This window comes from Saccostrea echinata, unplaced genomic scaffold (genome assembly GCF_033153115.1).
Source record: "Saccostrea echinata isolate AGI-Se365-2 ecotype Australia unplaced genomic scaffold, CSIRO_AGI_Sech_v1 ptg000012l, whole genome shotgun sequence".
Lineage (NCBI taxonomy): Eukaryota > Metazoa > Mollusca > Bivalvia > Ostreida > Ostreidae > Saccostrea > Saccostrea echinata.
The window spans coordinates 20,236,379-20,256,609 of NW_026889761.1; the positions used below are offsets into that span (position 1 = coordinate 20,236,379).

The 20,231-nt window shown below is 33.8% G+C and overlaps 3 protein-coding genes across 3 annotated transcripts; all 3 read right to left on the reverse strand.

The window, feature by feature from the left end:
- Window positions 1-3,469: 3,469 nt before the first annotated feature.
- Window positions 3,470-5,681, reverse strand: LOC133186087 (uncharacterized). Its single transcript, XM_061321368.1, has 3 exons — window positions 4,970-5,681; window positions 4,736-4,864; window positions 3,470-4,189 (listed from the first exon to the last, which is right to left on the reverse strand). The coding sequence occupies exons 1-3, from the start codon at window positions 5,550-5,552 to the stop codon at window positions 3,780-3,782; spliced, it is 1,122 nt and encodes a 373-aa protein (XP_061177352.1). The 5' UTR covers window positions 5,553-5,681; the 3' UTR covers window positions 3,470-3,779.
- An 8,077-nt stretch (window positions 5,682-13,758) lies between these two features.
- Window positions 13,759-15,148, reverse strand: LOC133186088 (leucine-rich repeat protein SHOC-2-like). Its single transcript, XM_061321369.1, has one exon. The coding sequence runs from the start codon at window positions 15,043-15,045 to the stop codon at window positions 13,786-13,788; it is 1,260 nt and encodes a 419-aa protein (XP_061177353.1). The 5' UTR covers window positions 15,046-15,148; the 3' UTR covers window positions 13,759-13,785.
- Window positions 15,149-17,606: 2,458 nt separating this feature from the next.
- On the reverse strand, window positions 17,607-19,711 carry LOC133185110 (leucine-rich repeat and death domain-containing protein 1-like). The gene is made up of 2 exons (XM_061320168.1): window positions 19,661-19,711; window positions 17,607-19,029 (listed from the first exon to the last, which is right to left on the reverse strand). Exons 1-2 carry the CDS (start codon window positions 19,709-19,711, stop codon window positions 17,626-17,628), a joined length of 1,455 nt encoding a protein of 484 aa, XP_061176152.1. The 3' UTR covers window positions 17,607-17,625.
- Window positions 19,712-20,231: the final 520 nt, after the last annotated feature.

A 20,231-nucleotide genomic window follows, 5' to 3' on the forward strand; every position in this document is an offset into this window, starting at 1 on the left:
GGAGATTTTACATAACATGCTATATTTATTCCAAAATTATTGGTAGAGATATAGTTAAAAAACCCTTTCTCATATTAATATTTTGTTCAATCTCTTATTTGCGTGACATAACTCAATCCACAAATTGAAATTGAAATAAACTTCTTCATATGCAATCTAGACGCGGGAGCTTCATCTTTAGGGAAAAATTTGTCTGGAGCAGAATTTACATTTATATCTACCGGACATAAAACGTACGTCTCAGAAATCAGGATGTGACATTATTCCAGAAAATTTGCTCGGGAACTCAAGAGTCTTGATTTTAAGCGGGGCTGCTATATAGCATGCGACTAAGTGTAAAACATGGCTTGAAAATTTTAAAAGTTGTTGATTTTTTTTATTATCTGAATAATACTACTTTTGTACTATGCCCTGTATTAGTTTGACAGCAAATTAAGTTTTTTTTTTATCCGATGTATCTATATCTGTTATCTGTATCGTGTGCCGCATTTTTTTTTTACTTATGATGACTATACCATCTAACTTATGTAAAGTTCTGAAGAAGGAAGACAAAAATAAAATAAGACTTATTAGGAAGTTTGGATTTTATCTCATTTTAAATTCTATTATTTTGATTTGTTACTAAATAAAGCTTATGATGGACTGGTAGAAGAACTGATACTCTTCCATTTTCATAAATCCTATGTCAGTGTATGAAGTCTATCTTAAATGAATATTATTTTGCAAATCAAATTTTATTTACATAAGTTTTAAAAAGAATGTTTACGTTTAATAGTGATTGTAGTATGTGTATATAATTCTGATATATGACGTTTCAAAACTATTAAAAACTTTATATTCACCACTACTTTTTTCTGATATATGATTTTATTCCTGATTTGGTTGATGTCCTCAACATATAAGAATTGATTGATTGTATGTCTTTTTACGTCCCATTCGAGAATTTTTCACTCATATAGAGACGTCCTCATATACCGGTGAAGGGCTTTAAATTTGGATCTTTATTCGGCACTCACGGCCATTGACCAGTGAGGGATCTTTATCGTGCCAACGCCTGCCGTGACACTGGGCCTCGGTTTTTGGTTTGAACAAAATTGAATCTACACTACCTGAGGATGCTTCCAAATAAAAACGATTAATTGTGGCATTTCTGTTCTTGAAAAGAGGAATTTTACAGATTGTTTCCCCCGAGGCTCATGATTAGAACAAATTCAAATCTACTCTTTGTTAGAAAGCTTTCACATAAGTTTCATTTTTTCCGGTCCAGTGGTTCTTGAGAATGAGATTTTCAAATAACCCAACCCAATTTTCACTATTTCTCAATTTTCTCTCTTAGAAGAGAATGTGGTCCTTCATTTGAACAAACTTGAGAATCTCTTTTATCCAAGAATACTCTGTGCCAAGTTTCATTGAAATTAGCCAGTTGTTTTGGAGAAGAAGATGAAAATGTGAAAAGTTTACGACGACGACAACGACAACAACGCGTTTGGCTCAGGTGAGCTAAAAACCCTGTCTGCCGCTTTGAATTTTGAAATTCTTTGCCCGAGGAACTAAAGATTATTTTTTGGGAAGATATATTTTGAAATATTTTGTATAGATCTGTTTATTTTGTAAGGAGGCCTACCTCTTATCCAAAATAAGCAAAAATTATAATTATTACATAACGAAATAGTTTTTTGGAATGAAATATATGTAAATAACGAACAGAATTCAAGCTCAAAAGTCCATTTAACATTACAAAATAGGAACAGAGCAAACACGGACCTCCAAAACATCAGAGGTGGGGTCAGGTGCCATGGAGGAGTGAGCATCCCCAACCGACCGGTCACACCCGCCGTGTGCTCCTTGTCATGATAGGGAAATAACGGAAAATGGAACTATAAAACATGTTTTATTTTCTGGATCCAGGGTGGGCTATCATTTTGTTTTTCTTTGCTGAAGGTACTCAAAACATCCGTTTTCAGCAAAATTCAAGAACATTGCAATTTCACAAGCCAATTCATTTAATACCAGGTCATGGAGTCTACTTTATTTTCAAGTTCAATATTAAGAAAAAGTGTTTAATAATGACCAGAACTTTTTGGCCGCATGCGCTTGTGGTTATTCAATAATTAATAATGAATACAGCATAAACACATTGCCAAAGGCAATAGGAAAGGTCATATTTGATAATATTGCTGCTTCAAAAATATTAATGTTTTTTGTTCTTCCAAGTTTTTGGAAATAAAACTAAAGTAATTGATATGGAGGAGTGAGCATCTCCTGTCGATCGGTCACACCCGCCGTGTGCTCCTTGTCATGATCGAGAAAAACGAAAAACACGTAAGAAATACAGTGTGTAAATAACAGCCTAACAATATGAAAAACGCTAGTCAGCATTTGACCTAATGATAGTTTGTATTTGCTGACAAGGTTATTATATCGACCCCAAAACTTGCAAAAGGATGACTTTAATGGAGATTGTTGATATCCTTGTTTCATCAACTTGTCTGTTAAAAGCTTGCCTCGTTTTAGAAATTGTTCATACATAGAGTATGCTCTTGCGTATCGAATCAACTATGAGACAAAACCCCATATGCAGGTGATAAGTGTATACGAGACGTACATGACGATTGAAAAGTTGAAGTCATCACGATTATCATAAAGCTTTGTTGTTAGGTTTCAATTAAAGTCTTTTTCTGGTAAGATATCCAAATATGAAACAGATGTGTCAGAATCTATGGTATCTTTTATTTCAAGCTCACTGTGATATATCGAGTCGATATATGAATTGAATTAACTATTGTTAATTGATAATACGTCATCGATATATCTAAATGGCGAGTTGAAAACCACAGCAACTGTTTTCTTCTTCTCATGTAGAAGTTTTTGAATAAATTCTGTTTCATATTAAAACAAAAATATGTCTGCTATCAAGGGGCGCAATTAGTATCCATGAGAATTCCAACAGATTCTTGAAAGACCTGATCCCCAAAAACTTTATAGATATTGTCAGTCAGAAACTCAAGCATCTTTTTTAATGTCAACTTCAGAGTATTTGTGTGTACAATCACAATGCTTTTCACAAAATTATTTTGCAAATGAAGTAAGTATATTCACGAGTTTCATTTATATTGAAAAAGTAGCTCTCTATGATGTCAAAAAGCCCGGACTTTGATTTATCGTGGGGAATGGTTGTATAAACTGCTGAAAAGTCGTACGTTTTGATGTTATTGATTTTGTTAAAATTTGGTGATTTCGATTTTAAAAAAAATTTAAGGGTTTCTTGTAGTTTTTAGGTATCCACATCTGAATATACTTTTGTACAGAACTACTAAAGTTTCTCCTTCTCTGTTGTAAATATTTTAGTAAGGAATAAAGAAAGAGGCTCTGGTAGAACATTTACTGGGACCCGGTACGTATCTTTGATTGTAAGGGTTTTTATGGAGTTTTGGAATAGGAATTCAAATTTATTTTGAATGTTGAGAATATCAAAAATATTTAAAACTGACATATGGTTTTGAAGAATTCCCTCCTCAGAAAGAGAGCTATGGGTAGAAGTTGGATTACCACATAAATGTTATCCTATTTGCTTTTACTGTTCAAATTACGATTACAGTATTTTAATTGCTTTTTATTGTTCTTAGGCATAATTATTCACAACAATGAAACACGGATAAGGAATCAATATAAAGTTTCTACAATCCACTAATATAGAAAATTAAAATGATTTCAAAACTTTGTTCAATGAAACAATTAATTTATGAATTATGTAAGACAATGAATCTAAATACTAGGTACTAAAATAATCTAAATCCAGAAAATGTAGTAATGCGAGCACTATCACTATAGTATCCAGTTCCAGCTGCTCGTTTGACCCACACTCTGTCACCACTACGAAGAGGGAGAATGACAAGGTTTGTTCCAGTCTGATGAATTTTAACGGCAAACCCGCTATTGTACCAAGCCAGAGCCCTGACCTTAGAAGATCCATTTAATACTATGTCAAAATAATTATACTTTTGATAAGCAGACTGAATAGAGATATAGAACACGTAGGTTCCCCCAGTGTTGGCAGTAAAGACTCCAGTGTTAGAGTTGTAGCCCCTTCCCTCGTTATAGATTACATCAGGGAAAATTAGCGTATCCCCTGTCCATCCATTATTGTTTGATGTTATTCCAGCGGAAAATGCTATCTTCGAAATCTTATCTGAAAAGATTAATTATAATTACACATGGTTTATCAGATATATGTAGGTGCCGTATATGTACATACAAATTCTTTTAATTTGTGATGAGGTTTCATTTCTTTCAAAGGAATGGATTTTACGAATCAAATAATGCTTGAAATGCATTACAATTTACATTCATTATACTCCTGCAAACTAAGGTATTTCTAATAATTTTCAAACATTGTTCAAACAATTAGATGTATCAATTAGATATAAAGAGAACGAGAGCAGGACAGTAATGTTCACTGACCATCTGCCATCCACCACTGGGCTTAATAAGTATTATTCCTTTTAAAAATTGTAATATTATAAGGCGACTTCTGTCAATTTTGCGACACTTTACGCTAAAATCATTTACATTTCAATTTATTTTGAAAAATCGTTAGCACTATAACAAACTTTATTTATTAATGAGCGACCAGAGGAATGCTGAACCATAAGCAATATTGACTGAGTAAGCATTTGAAAAGTTGAATTTGGACTTACACCAAGAGCAATATGAGAGGTAAAACACAAATTCTTACCACAGTTTGATTTTGAGACATTTATTCGGAACACCTCTAATGAGGATACAGCAGACGACAGTTTGAGTTGTTCATATTCTGTTTTCTTTGTCCGTTCTTCGAACATGAAAACTGTGTTGGTGAAGTTTTCTGCAATTGCATCAAGTGCATATATGTACTGAAATAATAAATTCATATTTATCTGAATCCAATTGCGACTACTGATATATGCCTAAATAGATACTTAAATTTTACCCATTTGAGTTCTGCTGATTTCAGACTGAGAGTATTCTATGTCTTTTATTGACGCAGAAAAGTTCCCGAGCAATCCTTCCGTTCTCCAAAATATAGCATTTACATAATCAAGTGTTGAATTCAGGTGACTTTTGATTTTTTGTATGTTCTCTTCTTCAATTTTATCATCCTTTTCAGTCTTTTCCTTGAAATCCAAAAGCGTCACAGATAGATATCTTACTTCAATTTTGATATCTTCCAGAACGTGAGTAGTTTGGTTGAATAAAGCCTGACGTTTCTCTTCATTCTTTATTTCCGTGACCTGTTGGTGTTCATAAATAACTGTTATGTTTTCGTCAACTTTTGTAAAATGTTCTTGAAATTCCTGAGTCTGTTTCCGAAGTTCCTTATTATCGTCGGCAAGCTTTTTGTTTTCCTGCTGTAAAGTGTACACCTGGGTTTTCAATGTTTCTATCATCTGCTGTAAATTGGAGACGGTGGTGTCTGATGACGCAATGTTTCGTTTAATAGAATCAACATCATTCATTAAAACGTGAACATTTTTGACCAAGGCTAAGCGAATAACAGTTTCTTGATTAATCATCTGCCATAGTACATTTAGATTATTTAAATTTTCTCTCCCTGTTAATGTTGTAGAATTGCTGTCTTCGTTATCGGTTAACAACGACAAAGCTCCCGAGTAAGTAAAGAAGAGAAAAACTACATAAAGTCTGAGAAACTTCATTCTGCCAGCTAAACCTGTCAAATAGAAAAGGAGATTTATATAGTCGTATGGAGATCATCTGACTGTACATCTAGTATTTTTTAAAAACATTGACACAGAAAAAGAACACAGTAACAATTGGCAACACTCAAATGCTCTCAAAATATTTGCATTAATAATATTTCTATGAGTTATCGACCAAAGTGTGCTGTTTACTTGAGAACTTAATTACGGTGTTCAAGTATTTTGAGAAAAAATATAAATCTTAACTAAGCAGCAAAACTAAAATAAGCTTCGAGTGCTCTCCTACGACTGAACACGTCATTTAAATAGTGATAATTGTCAATTTAAGTGAACACTTTTGAAGCACTTTCCTCGTTGGGATTCTTGAAAAATGAAAACAAAGAGCAAGGGCCACGAACTATCAAAAATGGCCCTATCTAAAAAATAAACGTGCTTTAGTTATTAATAGTATAGACGTTTAGCTTTTCGATGGGCACAAATTGTGCTCCTTTATCAGCCGACCTGTTTTTATATTCCTTTGAAGCAGGATTTATTTAAAAACTTTTACATGAGAAGAAAATAAAAATAAAAAAAAAACACTTGCTGTAGCCTTTAACTCGACCTTCAGATATATCGACGACGTATCATCAAATAACAATTATTACTTCCATTCATATGTCGACTCGATATATCCTAGTGAACTTGAAATAAAAGAGACTACACAGTCTGCCCTATCTGTTTCATATTTGGATGTTTATGTTTTACTGACGGTAATGGCCAACTAACAACTAAATTGTATGACAAACGAGATTCAGCTTTTCCATCGTCAACTTTCCTTATTTACGTAGTAATATCCTGCTATCACCTGCATGTGGTGTTTTCATTACCCAGCTTATCCGATGTTCAAGAGCATGCTCCGATAAGTTCATGTTATAGGGATGTCAAGAACTTCGTTTACCGTCTAAATTATACATTATAGAAAATTATATGGTCGTTATAATAACTTTGTTAGCAAATATAACCTATCATTGGGTCTTATTTGGTCTGACGTGTTTCATACCAACTGTTCGGTCTTTGTTTTTATACTGAATATGACTAATGAATGTCCCGCCTACCTGATCAATACATGGGCTCAAGGCGGGTGTGCCAAGGCAATATGGGATGCTTTCTCCTCCTATGCACCTGATCCAACCTCTGAAATTTCCAGGGGCCCGTGTTTTATGCCCTCTTTATTTGTATTGTTTATATTTTTTTACTGCTGTTCGTTATCTTAGACTTTTTCATTTAAATAGAAACTCACATATATAAAATATACAAACAGAGATACCTCTTCTTGTTTATGATATAAAACTATTGAATAAATATTTCTTGTATTAATACCTTTCCCCTCTTTTCTGTACATCAAGATTATTCCTTTAAAACTAGAATCAACTACATGTATAGTGATTTACTTTCTTTGTATAACATTATCTTATAAAATTCAGTGAATAAAAATACGAAAGTACTATTTAAAATGTAAGTCACAGTTATGCATTGTAAATTGTAATACATTAATGCGTTGTTAATATGATTAAATAATTAATGACTGAATAACAAAATAAATGATGAGATTAGTTTTAAAAATTACCAACAGAAGAAAAATGTTTTAAGTGCAGAATAAGACTTTCTGAGTACCAAACACACAATTTAGAGGTCTGTCGATCTTTTTCGAAGTTTTCTTCTTTAATTTGAAAAATGGAAGCGATGAGTTCGAAAGCCTTTCTAAAGAGAACTAAATGACACTTTCCTATTTTTTTAGGTATCAATCAGACCTTCAGCATTACAAAATAATGAGTGTAATAAAATAAATAGTACATGTTTTGAAAAGGAACGGCCGAAATTAACAACGATTGGAAAACCATTTTAAACTTATTTTTTCACGGGGTGTCAATTTTCATCTATTACCCTCCAAAATATGCACTATTCATATACGAGCTTTGTAAATATTTCAATATATGAATACATTTTATTTGTTCTGTTCATTAGAATTTGTAGTATTTTTTAATCAGGAATTTTTGCCAAGTATGGCGAAAATGATTTTATTTTCATGGTGGATGCCACCATGAAAGCGAACCTCCAAACTGCTATAGGCCTAGAAATATCTGGGGTCACTTCATATTCATTAATTCATGCAAGACAACGGGCGAATTCGGTAGCAGACAGTCACGGATTTCTGGAAATAAAATGGACACAAAAAGACTTTGCTTGCAATAATGATAAACAGCTGCATTGAAGCTTTATGCTAACTACACAAAGCCGAAATTTTGAGGATAAACACAGAATTTAATCTTTTATCCTTAATTTTTTTAGGTAGAATTTCATGGCTGATATGATATTGTCAAAATTGCGAAGTTCGGTTGTATTTGATTTGCATACATCCTTGCATTTTAAACATAATTCATCTATGAAATTGTAAGCACACACAAAATAATGCTTAGAATAATATTTGACGAGAGAATTTTTCGCAGAAAGATACAGTTGGTCAAAATTTCATACACATTGATTACTTGAACTTCGTACCAAGAAAACCGAAGTTCACAAACTGAATTTCATTTTTATAAATTTAAGGCCGTGGGCATTTCTCAATCCTTATTCACCCATGTTCTTCAAGGGTTATAAAACTTTGATGAAAGACGGACAATGTAAGGTTGTAGTTAAAAATATGTAAGTACGAGGGGTTATCAAAATGTCTTAGACTGTTGTGATAAAATTAATACTTCGTAGTCTGTGCTTACAAAATTTATAAAGAGCATTAACCAACAAAAGTTTAAGAAGTGTTAAAAATTTTAGCTTGATACGTTGATAATTTACCAAATTGTTATTAAATAAAAAAGTCAATATATGATCACCCGGCGCTGTCGCCGTTTAGTTTTTTTTGACATTCGACAATGTCATTTTTTCTCAATGTCGGCTTCATCTATTTTTAAAAACACTTTTCTTTGATGAGATTCCCTGTAGTTAAATAAAGATTTGAACCGGTTTTGTTCATATGATTTCACAATGTCATCGACAGCTGATTTCAATGCATACGATAAAGTAAGTGAATCTATACATAAGGGACGCTCCTCACTTGATTTTGCCAGCATAATCTTCTGGTTGGAGTTTAATATCTACCACACATGATCAACGTAAAATTCAATGTGACTGACTTTGGACATCCTGACTACAAATAAGCATTAACTATGCATCTCTCCTCTCTCTGAATATTTTTTGGCATTTAGAAAGGAAGTACTCTGGATGTATTTTATTTCTCTGTAGTCCGTTTAACCATTTCTGTGGTCTCTGCTTTTTTTTCCAGGGGTGAAACTTTATAGAATGCTGGAAAAAGAAACCTTCCCCTTTCTGACGTCATTTTCAACCCCTAAATTGTTTGGACGTTCCATATAAATTTTACGATAAAATTTTAAAGAACTTACAGATTGAGGTAAAAATTGCACGTTACGAAACGAGTGTGTCCTACCACATAAATGAATTAACAGGATTTTTGGATGACAAATGCTCATATCTAAAGAGTTTTTCTCAGTAAAAGGTAGGAAAATACATTATGTTAGAGGTTGCACCGCATGAACATACCATTGCTTACAAAACCGTTGTCAATTTATTAAAAAATAAAATTTATGATTTAAAGTTTATTAAATACAAAGGCAAGATTATACTAATTAATAGTTTAAAAATTCATTGATGTGCCTTAAGCGGTTTTAATTTTATGACGCTGTCCACAAACTTTTTGATAACCCCACGCATTTAAGTACGGAAGCCGGTAGGTGCCAGGTAGAAAAATATTTTATCTGGCGGCCGCCAAATAATTATCTGGCGGCCGCCAGAAACCTATCTGGCGGCCGCCAGAAACTTATCTGGCGGCCGCCATATAATTTTCTGGCGGCCGCCAGATAAAAAGATCTGGCGGCCGCCAGATAAGTTATCTGGCGGCCGCCAGAAACTTATCTGGCGGCCGCCAGAAATTATCTGGCGGCCGCCAAATAATTATCTGGCGGCCGCCAGATAAATATTTGGCGGCCGCCAGATAACTTTCTGGCGGCCGCCAGATAACTTATCTGGCGGCCGCCAGATAATTATTTGGCGGCCGCCAAATAACTTTCTGGCGGCCGCCAGATAAGTTATCTGGCGGCCGCCAGATCTTTTTATCTGGCGGCCGCCAGAAAATTATTTGGCGGCCGCCAGATAAGTTTCTGGCGGCCGCCAGTTATTTATGTGGCGGCCGCCAGATAATTATTTGGCGGCCGCCAGAAAGTTATCTGGCGGCCGCCAGATAAAATATTTTTTCTACCTGGCACCAACCGGCTTCCGTATTTAAGTATGGCGAAAAGCAGTTTGTAAGACAATAGGTAATCTACAAGTAATGTCTTACAGAGATTTGTTTAAAGTAACATTTAAAAACAAAATTTAACGAAGTGCAACTAAATCAGCAAAAATCTCTAAAGATATTCAAGAATCTGTTTCAAAGCAAGTAAATGTAAATATAGGTACTGTACATACGAAGAAAGGGAAAACGTAGCGTATTTAACAATATTCATTTAAAAAATAAGATTATCTTCAACGAAACTATCCTTCAACTCGGAAAATATTTCTTATATTGAAATCAAGTCATGCTGTCTGTATGAATGCATGCTCCCTGTACCCAGGTGCTCCAAGATTTGAGGCACATGAAGCTATATAGTGGCATATTTCTGCCCCTTACATGCAAGATAAATTATCTTAACATGCAACATAATTATGTAGACATGCGACTTATATTTATGTCAACATGCAAAATAATTATGTTAACATGCGAGTTAATTATGTCAACATGCGAGATATCTATGTTGACATGCAACTTATTATCTTGCATGTTGACATAAATATCTTGCATGTTAAAATGTAAGTCGCATGTTGACATAAATAAGTCGCATGTTGACATAAAAAAGTCGCATGTCAACATAATTCTGTTGCATCTTGCTAGTATGACGTCGTATAACGGCGTTAGTAAGTATATATTTACATCCTTTGAATATTATTTCCTTTATTTCTTAAGAAACCCATTGCTGTTTATCAGTGAGTAAACAACACTAAGCAAGCCACCTGCATAGATTTCTTGAGCAACGGCTGTTCCATCAATTATACATACAATGACATACACATCTATAATACAATATTTAACATGTTTAATTTTACTTTGAATGTTTTTTATACAGATATAAATATAAACAATAAAATGACTTTCTTTGTTTGTTAGTACGGGAATTAATGTCACAGCTATTGCAGAAAAAAATTTACATAACCCGCTTACGCGGGTTATGTATTTTTTCTGCAACAGCTGCGACATTAATTCCCGTACTAACAACCAAAGAAAGCATTTTATTGTTTATGTTTACCAACATTAAAAATTAGATTCTCTAAAAAGATTAGTAATTTGCATGTCAACGTAATTATTATGCATGTAGACATAATTATCTTGCATGTTGACATACTTTTCTCGCATGTTAAAAAAAATTATCTTGCATGTAGGGAGCAGACAAAAGCCACCATAGGAAGCGATACAACAACAGGGAAAAAAAAGAAATCAAAGTGAAGACGTCCTTAGAATATAAATGTAGGCTGAAACATTCAGACTTAAAATAAAATCAGGATGCAGGATAAAAAGTCGATAATAGATAGTTTGGTAAAGTGTACCAAATCCTTTTTCTTCTTGTAGTCGTGAGTATTGTTGCTAAAATATTTGAGTAATTATTGCTAATTTTAGTATTTATAGATTCTTGGAGGCCACACATGCAGAGAAAACGACAACCTGTCGACAAATGTAGATCAATACCTCAAGTAATACCAAGTTCTGGTATTACTTACAAGGACTTTTGACTATAACTAAGAGGAATGGATGGCAAGGACAAGGTTAAAGAATGATTTAAGATCTCGTGAAAAGAATATAATTAGCACAAATCAAAAAATCGGTTCAATACGCAAGTTTCGAGATTATCTCCCTTGGTGCGCTCTTTCGTTATGGAGGGGAGTTTTGTTTCTGCGTAAACCGGTAGGTGGGACAGTTATTTATACTGGATACGTTACATCATCGATATACCGGGATCCTGTCATCAACTCGAAAATAACCGAATTTTAGTATAATGGCATTAAATGTTTTTCTTCCCCCCCAAAAATCGGAAATAAAAAGAAAATATCAGTGCCGCGGGATAAGACATCAGAAGAGGGAAGAGACATGGATCCTATATAGGACCCGATCCACAATAAAAGGGTGAAGGTCAACCACCTTAAATAAAGTGCATGTAGGAAATTGACATGTCTCACTTTCATTGACTACAAGAAGGACAAATGGCAAATAAATGAAATTTAATGAACATAGAATGGTTGTTTATTGATTTAAGTTTACAATGATATGCAATAACATGGTTTTAAAGGATAAACTATGCACTTAGATGAGTATTGAATTGGGTAGTAATTTGGCTTGTTTACACTTCTTTTCATCGTGCATAGCTATTTAAAGAACATGACTTCACAAATTTATTAATACAGAAGAAAAATGCCTATGAACACCCCCCTTTCTTATTATGTATGTGTAGTGGACAGATTGTTTAAGCACATGCCGTTTTTTATTGTATACTCCTTTATAAAAATATTACAAACAAAATAAAACATGTGTTTTTACTATATAAGTCTATATGTAAGCTAATAGTGGTCCTGGTCCATACACGCGCATCTGATCATTACATGTCGGCATTCTGAATGACAAACCGACTTTTTCCCTTATAATAATTTCAAAAGGTATATCGACATTTTAGAAAAGGTTTGTAATCAAGGAAGCGTCTCTTCACAAAAAATAGGAGTGTTCTTTTGATTTTAAATATCCTAATTAAAAGTAAAATTTTGTAAAACACGTAAAGTAAAGATCAATGTAATCATCAAAATCATCACTGTTTGACATTATGTATTAATGTATAATCTTTCCATAACATTAAATACATTTTAAAAGCCCTAGCCAACCTCCATTTATTTATGCACGTTTGTGTACGTCGGCAACCTGTCCCATTCCCATGCTGATATAGATACTTTTTGCGCCTCTATCATTGGAGAGCTACAATCTCAAAACTTGCGTATTGAATCTGGTGCTAAATTATTGACTACTTTAATCAAGTTGAATACCAATTTAGAGTTTTAAGAAAATGAACGATTCAGTTTAGATGAAAACAAAGTGCAAATGTCATCATTATTTGGTGAAAGACTTGCATTTGATGTTGGGATACCTAAAAAAAACCCTGAATAAACTACTTTTCAAGCGGGGATGTATAATGATGGGGATGTCCGTCTGTCCGTTACACTTTGGAGTACCCATCTCTTATCCGCAACTCCTCATACCACTGAATGAAATTTACTGAGACTTTCACAGAATCTTTTTTACATAGTACCATTGTGCACCTCCTATTTTACTTTTTCGTCCGACACTTACTTCGAGTCTCTCATAGCAAAACATGGACTTTGCCATTATAATTCATATGAGAGGCAGGGGTGGGGTGTATCATTTTGTGAGCTCAGTGTTCAAAGCTTCTCTAGTTTGACATGTATTTTGAAGGTTTTACATATCACATTTGCGGTGTTATTACTTCGGTAGATAATGTAACATGTCAAAATACTTGACGATTTCTGTTGAAAGATAAGTGTAAGTCCCAATAGACAGCTCTCTTGTAAGTAGGACGAACTGATGGCTTTGTGAAAAAGCTTATCGAAGGACCTCTTTAAAAAGTGCAATTTTGTCATTGGTGGAAAACTGACCAATCGAAGAAACCAGGAAGTTCACAGCACTCTAAATCTTATCAGAGAGACCTTGTCATGTGCGTAAAGAAAATTAGGTTCATAAGACATTTACTAAAGTTGACAAGATTTAGGATTGATAACATTAATTTTATTTAAATAATTTCATTAGTGTTTGATTTCCAGAAGTGAAAAAAAATTTAACAACGTTACCTTAAACTATTGTTCAATATACCTACTTTTCTTATCTTTATTGTGCCTTTTTTTTTATCTGATAAGCCGAATAAAAGAATTATTTTAAAGAAGCAAATGCTGGCTATGCTGTACGGTTATATGGTGGAATGTTATGCAGTTCTTTATACTCGGGACATCTTGGGATGTATTCTTCTATGTAATGCTCTATCGTGTCATGAATTGTATCACAATGACCTTCAATTTTCATTGGAAATGCATCACTAACACACGTGTCTCTCTTTTCTCTAAGCCATACGAGTGTCTCGCACATACAATCCACTTTGTTCTCATCAAGAAGTACTTTTTCTAAACATGGCCAGACTGTGTTGATTGCCTTAGGCACTGACGTCAGATGTGTAGATCTGAAATCCAAAGTCTTCAACCTTGGTACTCTGCCAAACGCATTCTCAGAAATGTATTTTAAAGATGAATTCCGTATAATGAAGGCTTCTAAGTATCGAAGATCCTTCATGTCATTTGTGTCAATAGTTACAATTCCATTGAGGGATAAATCTAGGACTTTCAAATACCGAATTTGAGAAAGTGCTGCAGGAACACGCAAAAGCGAACAGTTCCTAAGAGTTAAATTTGTTACAGTTCTTAAATCCCCGATATTCAGATCACTAAGATATCTCAAGTTTTTATCATCCAGACTGAAATTTTTCAATGCTGGAAGGTATCTCAATACTCTGGGAAATTCTGTTAGAGAATCCCTATTTAATGACAAAGTCTGCAAGTAAGGGGAATTTAACGGGAAAGCCTGTATCAAAACCCCCCTGTCTGTCACGTAAGGGTTTTGGTCAAAGTGTAGCTCCTTCAAATTTTTTAGTTTGCTGATTGCAATAGGCACTGCTAGCAGATAAGTGTTTTTAATGTTTAAATATTGAAGCGTGGTTTCAAATCCATGAAAACTTTCAGCACCAATGTCTCGAATAAAACGACTAAGACTGGCGACTGTAAGTCTGTTAAGTATCGGTAGATGGTGCAGTGAAGTTGGCCATGATGTAAGAGTTTCACTTCCGATTTTGAGGTCAGTAAGGGTATCTCCAAGCGCGCGCATCACGCTCTCTGTATAATCTGTACCACGTGTCAAAGGATTGTGGGTAATATCTAACGTTTCTAATGAATGTAAATCCGCTAATGATGGTGGCAAATTTCTGAGTTTGTTGTTGCTCAAATCAAGCAGCAAAAGAGTGTTTTCTACATCTTCAAAGGCCCCTAAAGAAATATTCTGCAAATTGTTGCCTTGAAGGTAAATTTCTTTGAAATGGGTACCTCTAAATTGGTAAGACTGGATATTCAAAATTCGATTATAGGAAAGGTCGAGGTAGTCATATGACATGGCAAAATTAATATCTGCAGGAAATGACGGAACAGACGAAAGATTCCGAAGGCTACAGTCCACATATCTATCCCGACATGAACATTGCAAAGCGAGGCCACCTGGACACTGCGCAGTTATTCCAGATATTCCAAATAGAATTGTCAATAAAACCACAGGAAACTGCAAAGATAGATATTAAATTAAGAATTAATTTTAAATAATTTACGTTTATAAAAAAGAAATATATTTAGCTTCATTAGAGTTTCATATTATTACTCATGGGTATAAGTACGTAAAAATTGCCATTTAATCCAAATTGAAAATATATAACTAAGTGTATATTTCTACCTGATAAAGCGCCATATCCTTTCTTCCAGTGTGTGGATGATGACGCTCCAATAAATCCAATGAACAACAGAGATTTAAGAAACGTGATAAAGAAAACATACTTTGACAGGCATACCTGAATTGTTTTGCAACTAAAGAGGTCTAAATTTAAAATGATATGGCCACTATCTTAATTTTTTTCAAACATTCCCATAACATTTAAGTTGATAAGTTCCTATTCAGTCTAGCTGTATTTCTAAGGATGACAAGATGTTCACTTACTGTTCTGCATTCCTTCTAAATTCTGAATCAATTTTAATCCATGAGTCGATATCTTTTGCTTGAAATGTATTTCACTATCTTCAATGCCAAATGATATTGACTATGAAATATGTCATTTAGTCAAATTCATTATATACCTTTAGGTCTTCTTTGAGGTTTTGACTTCGCTTTAAGACAAATGCGCAACTTCATGTCATTGACAATTCAACATCAAAATCTGATTAATAAGTGTCGATGGAATTTGAGACCTACTTGAGGTGAGACCATGACACAAATGTACAGCTCATGAATCTTTTAAACTTAACATGATTTTGTGAACTAATTTATAATTAACTGCACATTTTGGAAATAAATATATGGCTACTAAGCGAATCCGTAAAGAAAATAAAAAAAATGAATTTGGCAATTTTCGTAAAGTTTCTTCTATCTTCGTGATTGATAATATGCATTGTAGTCTTAAATTTGTATATGCCCCCACCCCTTCGTCCTTTTTTGGTATGAATAACAACCTTGGTGCAATTAGGCACGTTATGAACTAAGTTTTCACAAAACGTCTTTTAATTGAATACCATTCTGCAGAAATATCTTAATTATGTCATTTTAGCCGTTTTTACCAAATTCCTCATATTTCACACCAAAATTCCAATGAATTTCACCAGACTGATTATCATTTAGCATTGTTACCCGGCCGTGTTAATGTAGAAAATACACTGCGTTTGAGAAACTCTTTTGTGTTCATTAGAAGAAACTGAAGGATGCTAGTACCATGTGTGTTTGTTTAGGATTCTCCACAAAAGTATTGTGAAATATAATACTGTATTATATAGTAGCAGGTCATAATTAAAAAAGAACAAGAGAGTTTCTGAAATAGAATCTAGTTTCTACACTTTTGTCCTCGAAAGTGCTGATTCAAACCCAAATAAATCAAACAAAGGAGACCAGACCTTACTCAAACCATTCAAGAACAGTGCTCAATTCCAAAGAGAAATTCTTTGAAAACTTAGTTCATAACATTCTGAATTGCATTAAGATGGTTATTCGTGCCAAATGGGGAGCAAGTACTTCAAAGCAGATTACCAATCATGAATATAAAAACTATCATAATTACGTAAAATTGATATCTTTTTTCATCGTTGTATAGAAACATTTCAGTTCTTTAAAAAAATAGTTTATAAAAGAATGTTAGATTAAAAGGATTCTGCTGAGTTGTAGCTGTAGATAATCAGAATATGAAACAGCATAATGAAGTTTCAAGATATTCCAAACAACAGTTCTTGAGCCTTCGCCAGGACATGATTCCACCATCTCTTTCTGCAGTGTCCCTGTCATTGTAAATGTGATTCTGAGTCGAGTTCAAGAAATATCTTTTGGTCATCACAAAAATATACCTAATACTATAATAATAAAGATTCGAGATGCATGGCCCAGCTACAGAAATCACAAATGTAGTAAAATGCTATATTAATGGAAGCATTTCAACATGTTAAAATTTTATTCTTACATCTTTGTATTATAAATGATAACATAAATAATTTTTCATGATAATCCTGAAATGCCTCTGAAGAGCAGCAGTGCATAATTAAGATAAAAACGCATCTCCATCTTGTGTAGAATGGAGCCAAAAACAATTGAAATTTGAAGTATAACATAAAAATATTTAAAGATAAAACTTAAATATTTTTTCATCAAAGCAAACAGGGCTAAATAGTCAAATATATAATATTATCTAAAAGTATCGTAGATTAAAGAATATGGAAATCATGAACCCGGACTACAGTGAAGGAATCAACTTTTTACAAAGGAATATATTTATAGTTTATCGATATTTTCCTTTACATCTGCAATGAAACTTACAACACAATTGATTAAAGCAGACATATTTATAACAAAGAGTACAATTCACAATATAATTATTGTTTTATCTTGATAAAAGTTATATAGTTAACAAACTGATACAATTTTGTGTTACAGACCGATAGAAAAAAGAGTTTAATGTCCATTGTACGGTGCAATATGGTGTTCCTCCTTATACTGGGGACACTTGGGAATGTAATTGGTGACATAGTCATTGACCTTGGAATCAATCGTGTCACACTCTCCAGTAATTGTCATGGGCGATCCATTTATCCTACATTCATCTGTTTTATTGGCCAACCACACAAGGGTTTCACACATGCAGTCGATCTTATTACCATCCAGATGAAGTTGTGCAATACACGGATATAGCATATTAACTGCTTGTGGAACCTGGGTTAGTTTCGTATTTTCAAAATTCAAACTCACCAAGTTATGCAAATTCTCAAGAGCAGTGTTCGATATGTATTCCAACGACGCGTTTTGAATTTTCAAATGTTGAAGGTTTGGAAGATTTCGTAGATCATTTTGTTCAATAGTCCTAATGGCGTTTTTTGATAGATCAAGCGTTGTTAAGAAGTCTAAGTCTGCCAGAGCTCCAGGGATTCTATCTAAGCCACAGTCGATCAGAGTAAGGTTAACCACGGTTACATTTCCACTGATGGAGGCATCGCTGAGAAAATCAAGAACATTTCTATCCAAACTCAGACTAACCAGTCCTCTCAAATACTTCAATACAGGAGGAAATTTTGTCAGCCCATCAGCATTCAAAGTGACTGTTCTTAATTTATGACTGCTCAAGGGAAAAGACTGTATTAATACACCCCTATCAGTCACTTGAGGATTGTCATCAAAATGAAGTTCTTCGAGATTCCTTAATTTGCTTATTCCGATGGGTACAGCTACCAAATGCGTATGTTCTATTTTTAGGTAAAGAAGAGTTGTTTCAAAGCCATGGAAAGCCTCAGGGGGCAAGACTTTCATAAATCTTCCCATTTCATCAACATGCAGGCGTTGGAGTTGAACAAAATGGTTCAAAGTGCTTGGCCAGCCAAACAACTGATCACTTCCAAAAGTAAAACTAATAATAGTGTCCCCCATTGCCTTCATAACGTCATCTTTAAAGTCACCTGACGATCGCATAGGATTATGGGATACATCCAAGTCTTCAATTTTGTTTAACTGTTTCAAAGCCGTGGGAAGATGGCGAAGACTGTTATGGCTCAGATCAAGATACGTAACAGAATCTTTTAATCCTTGGAAAGCTCCAGTGGAAATGTGACTATCATTAAGCGCGTTATTTGAAAGATAAACAATCTTAAATGGCGCATTAGTAAAGCTTCCATTATTCAAACTCATTATGCTGTTTCGTCTCAGATCTAACACATCATATTCAGCAGCGACGTTGGAGGCGGAGAAAGACGGAATGTGGGTATGTCCTCTGGCAACACAGTCGACATAACGAACACGACAAGAACAACCGGAGGGACAAACGGCGTTAGTGAAGCAGAGGCAGATACTGAACACAACGAACCAAATCTAGAAATATAGAATCGAATTATTTATAATCTATACATCACATTTAGATAAAAACAAAAAAGAGAAGACTGGGTAAATACCCACATTGTCTCCCCTTTTCAGGTTGAAAAGGGGGGGGGGGGGGTTAGAAAACATAATATTGCTAATTTTTAATATTACCGTTTTTGTTATGTAAGTTATAAATTTCAGATTAACAAGCTATTAGAAATATATTCAAAAAGGAATATTGTATAAATTATTTCCTTCCTTTGATCTTTGTCTTATCAGTTGTGTAAGGTTAAAGTTTAGAATTCACTTTAGTTTTTTTTTTTTTAAAATTGTTTTTAATCTCTTCGTGTCAGATTCTATACTTTTTGTCCTTGTATTCTAATAAAATTGTACAGAATGGCAAGAACGTATAAAAAGACGATAAAAAATTTCAAATTATAAAAAAAATGAATTCCACATATATCTATTAAACTTATTATTGACTCTTTCATTGACTCGATCTAATGAATTTGGCTTTAAAAATCAAACCGAGTACTTGTTTAACTGTGAACATTTTCTACAAGGAGAAAAACTTACCATCTTCAGTTTGGTTGACAAGGTATAAAAAATGAAACACCTGTCTTTGTTTAGAGGAGCCCTATACCCCGTCCCTGACGACGGTACTATCCTTATCAGACTTGAAGGCACCCGGCATAATTATCTTTATACTTCCGTATAGAAAGAGCAGCTGATTTGTTAAAAAAAGGTCTTTACCTTAGAAACACATGCATCTGATGATATTAAACTATACATGTTAACTATAAGTGTTACTATTACTAGTCAAAGAAAAATATTCAAAAGGCATTAAACAAAATAGCAACATACTTTCTAACGGTTATAACTAATTCATTTTTTTTTAAATTTCATTATCAAATGAATTTTTTGTGTCTTATTACTCCTGTGTCTATTTGTGTAAATATTTAACGCTCACTTATCATCACTTGTTAAAAAAGACATTTGACAAATTATTCACATTTTTTAGCTCTGACCCAGACCTTAATTAAGTATTGAGTAATACGTATTTTATAGCATTTATTGGCACCGTTTATCGGTTTATTCTGTACATTAGAAGACAACTGCACTATATTCCCATAAATAACCTTGTTTCTGTATTCCCCTTATATCGTTATCTTTCAGGTTTCAAATTCCAAATCGAAAGACTGCAATTGGTAAAC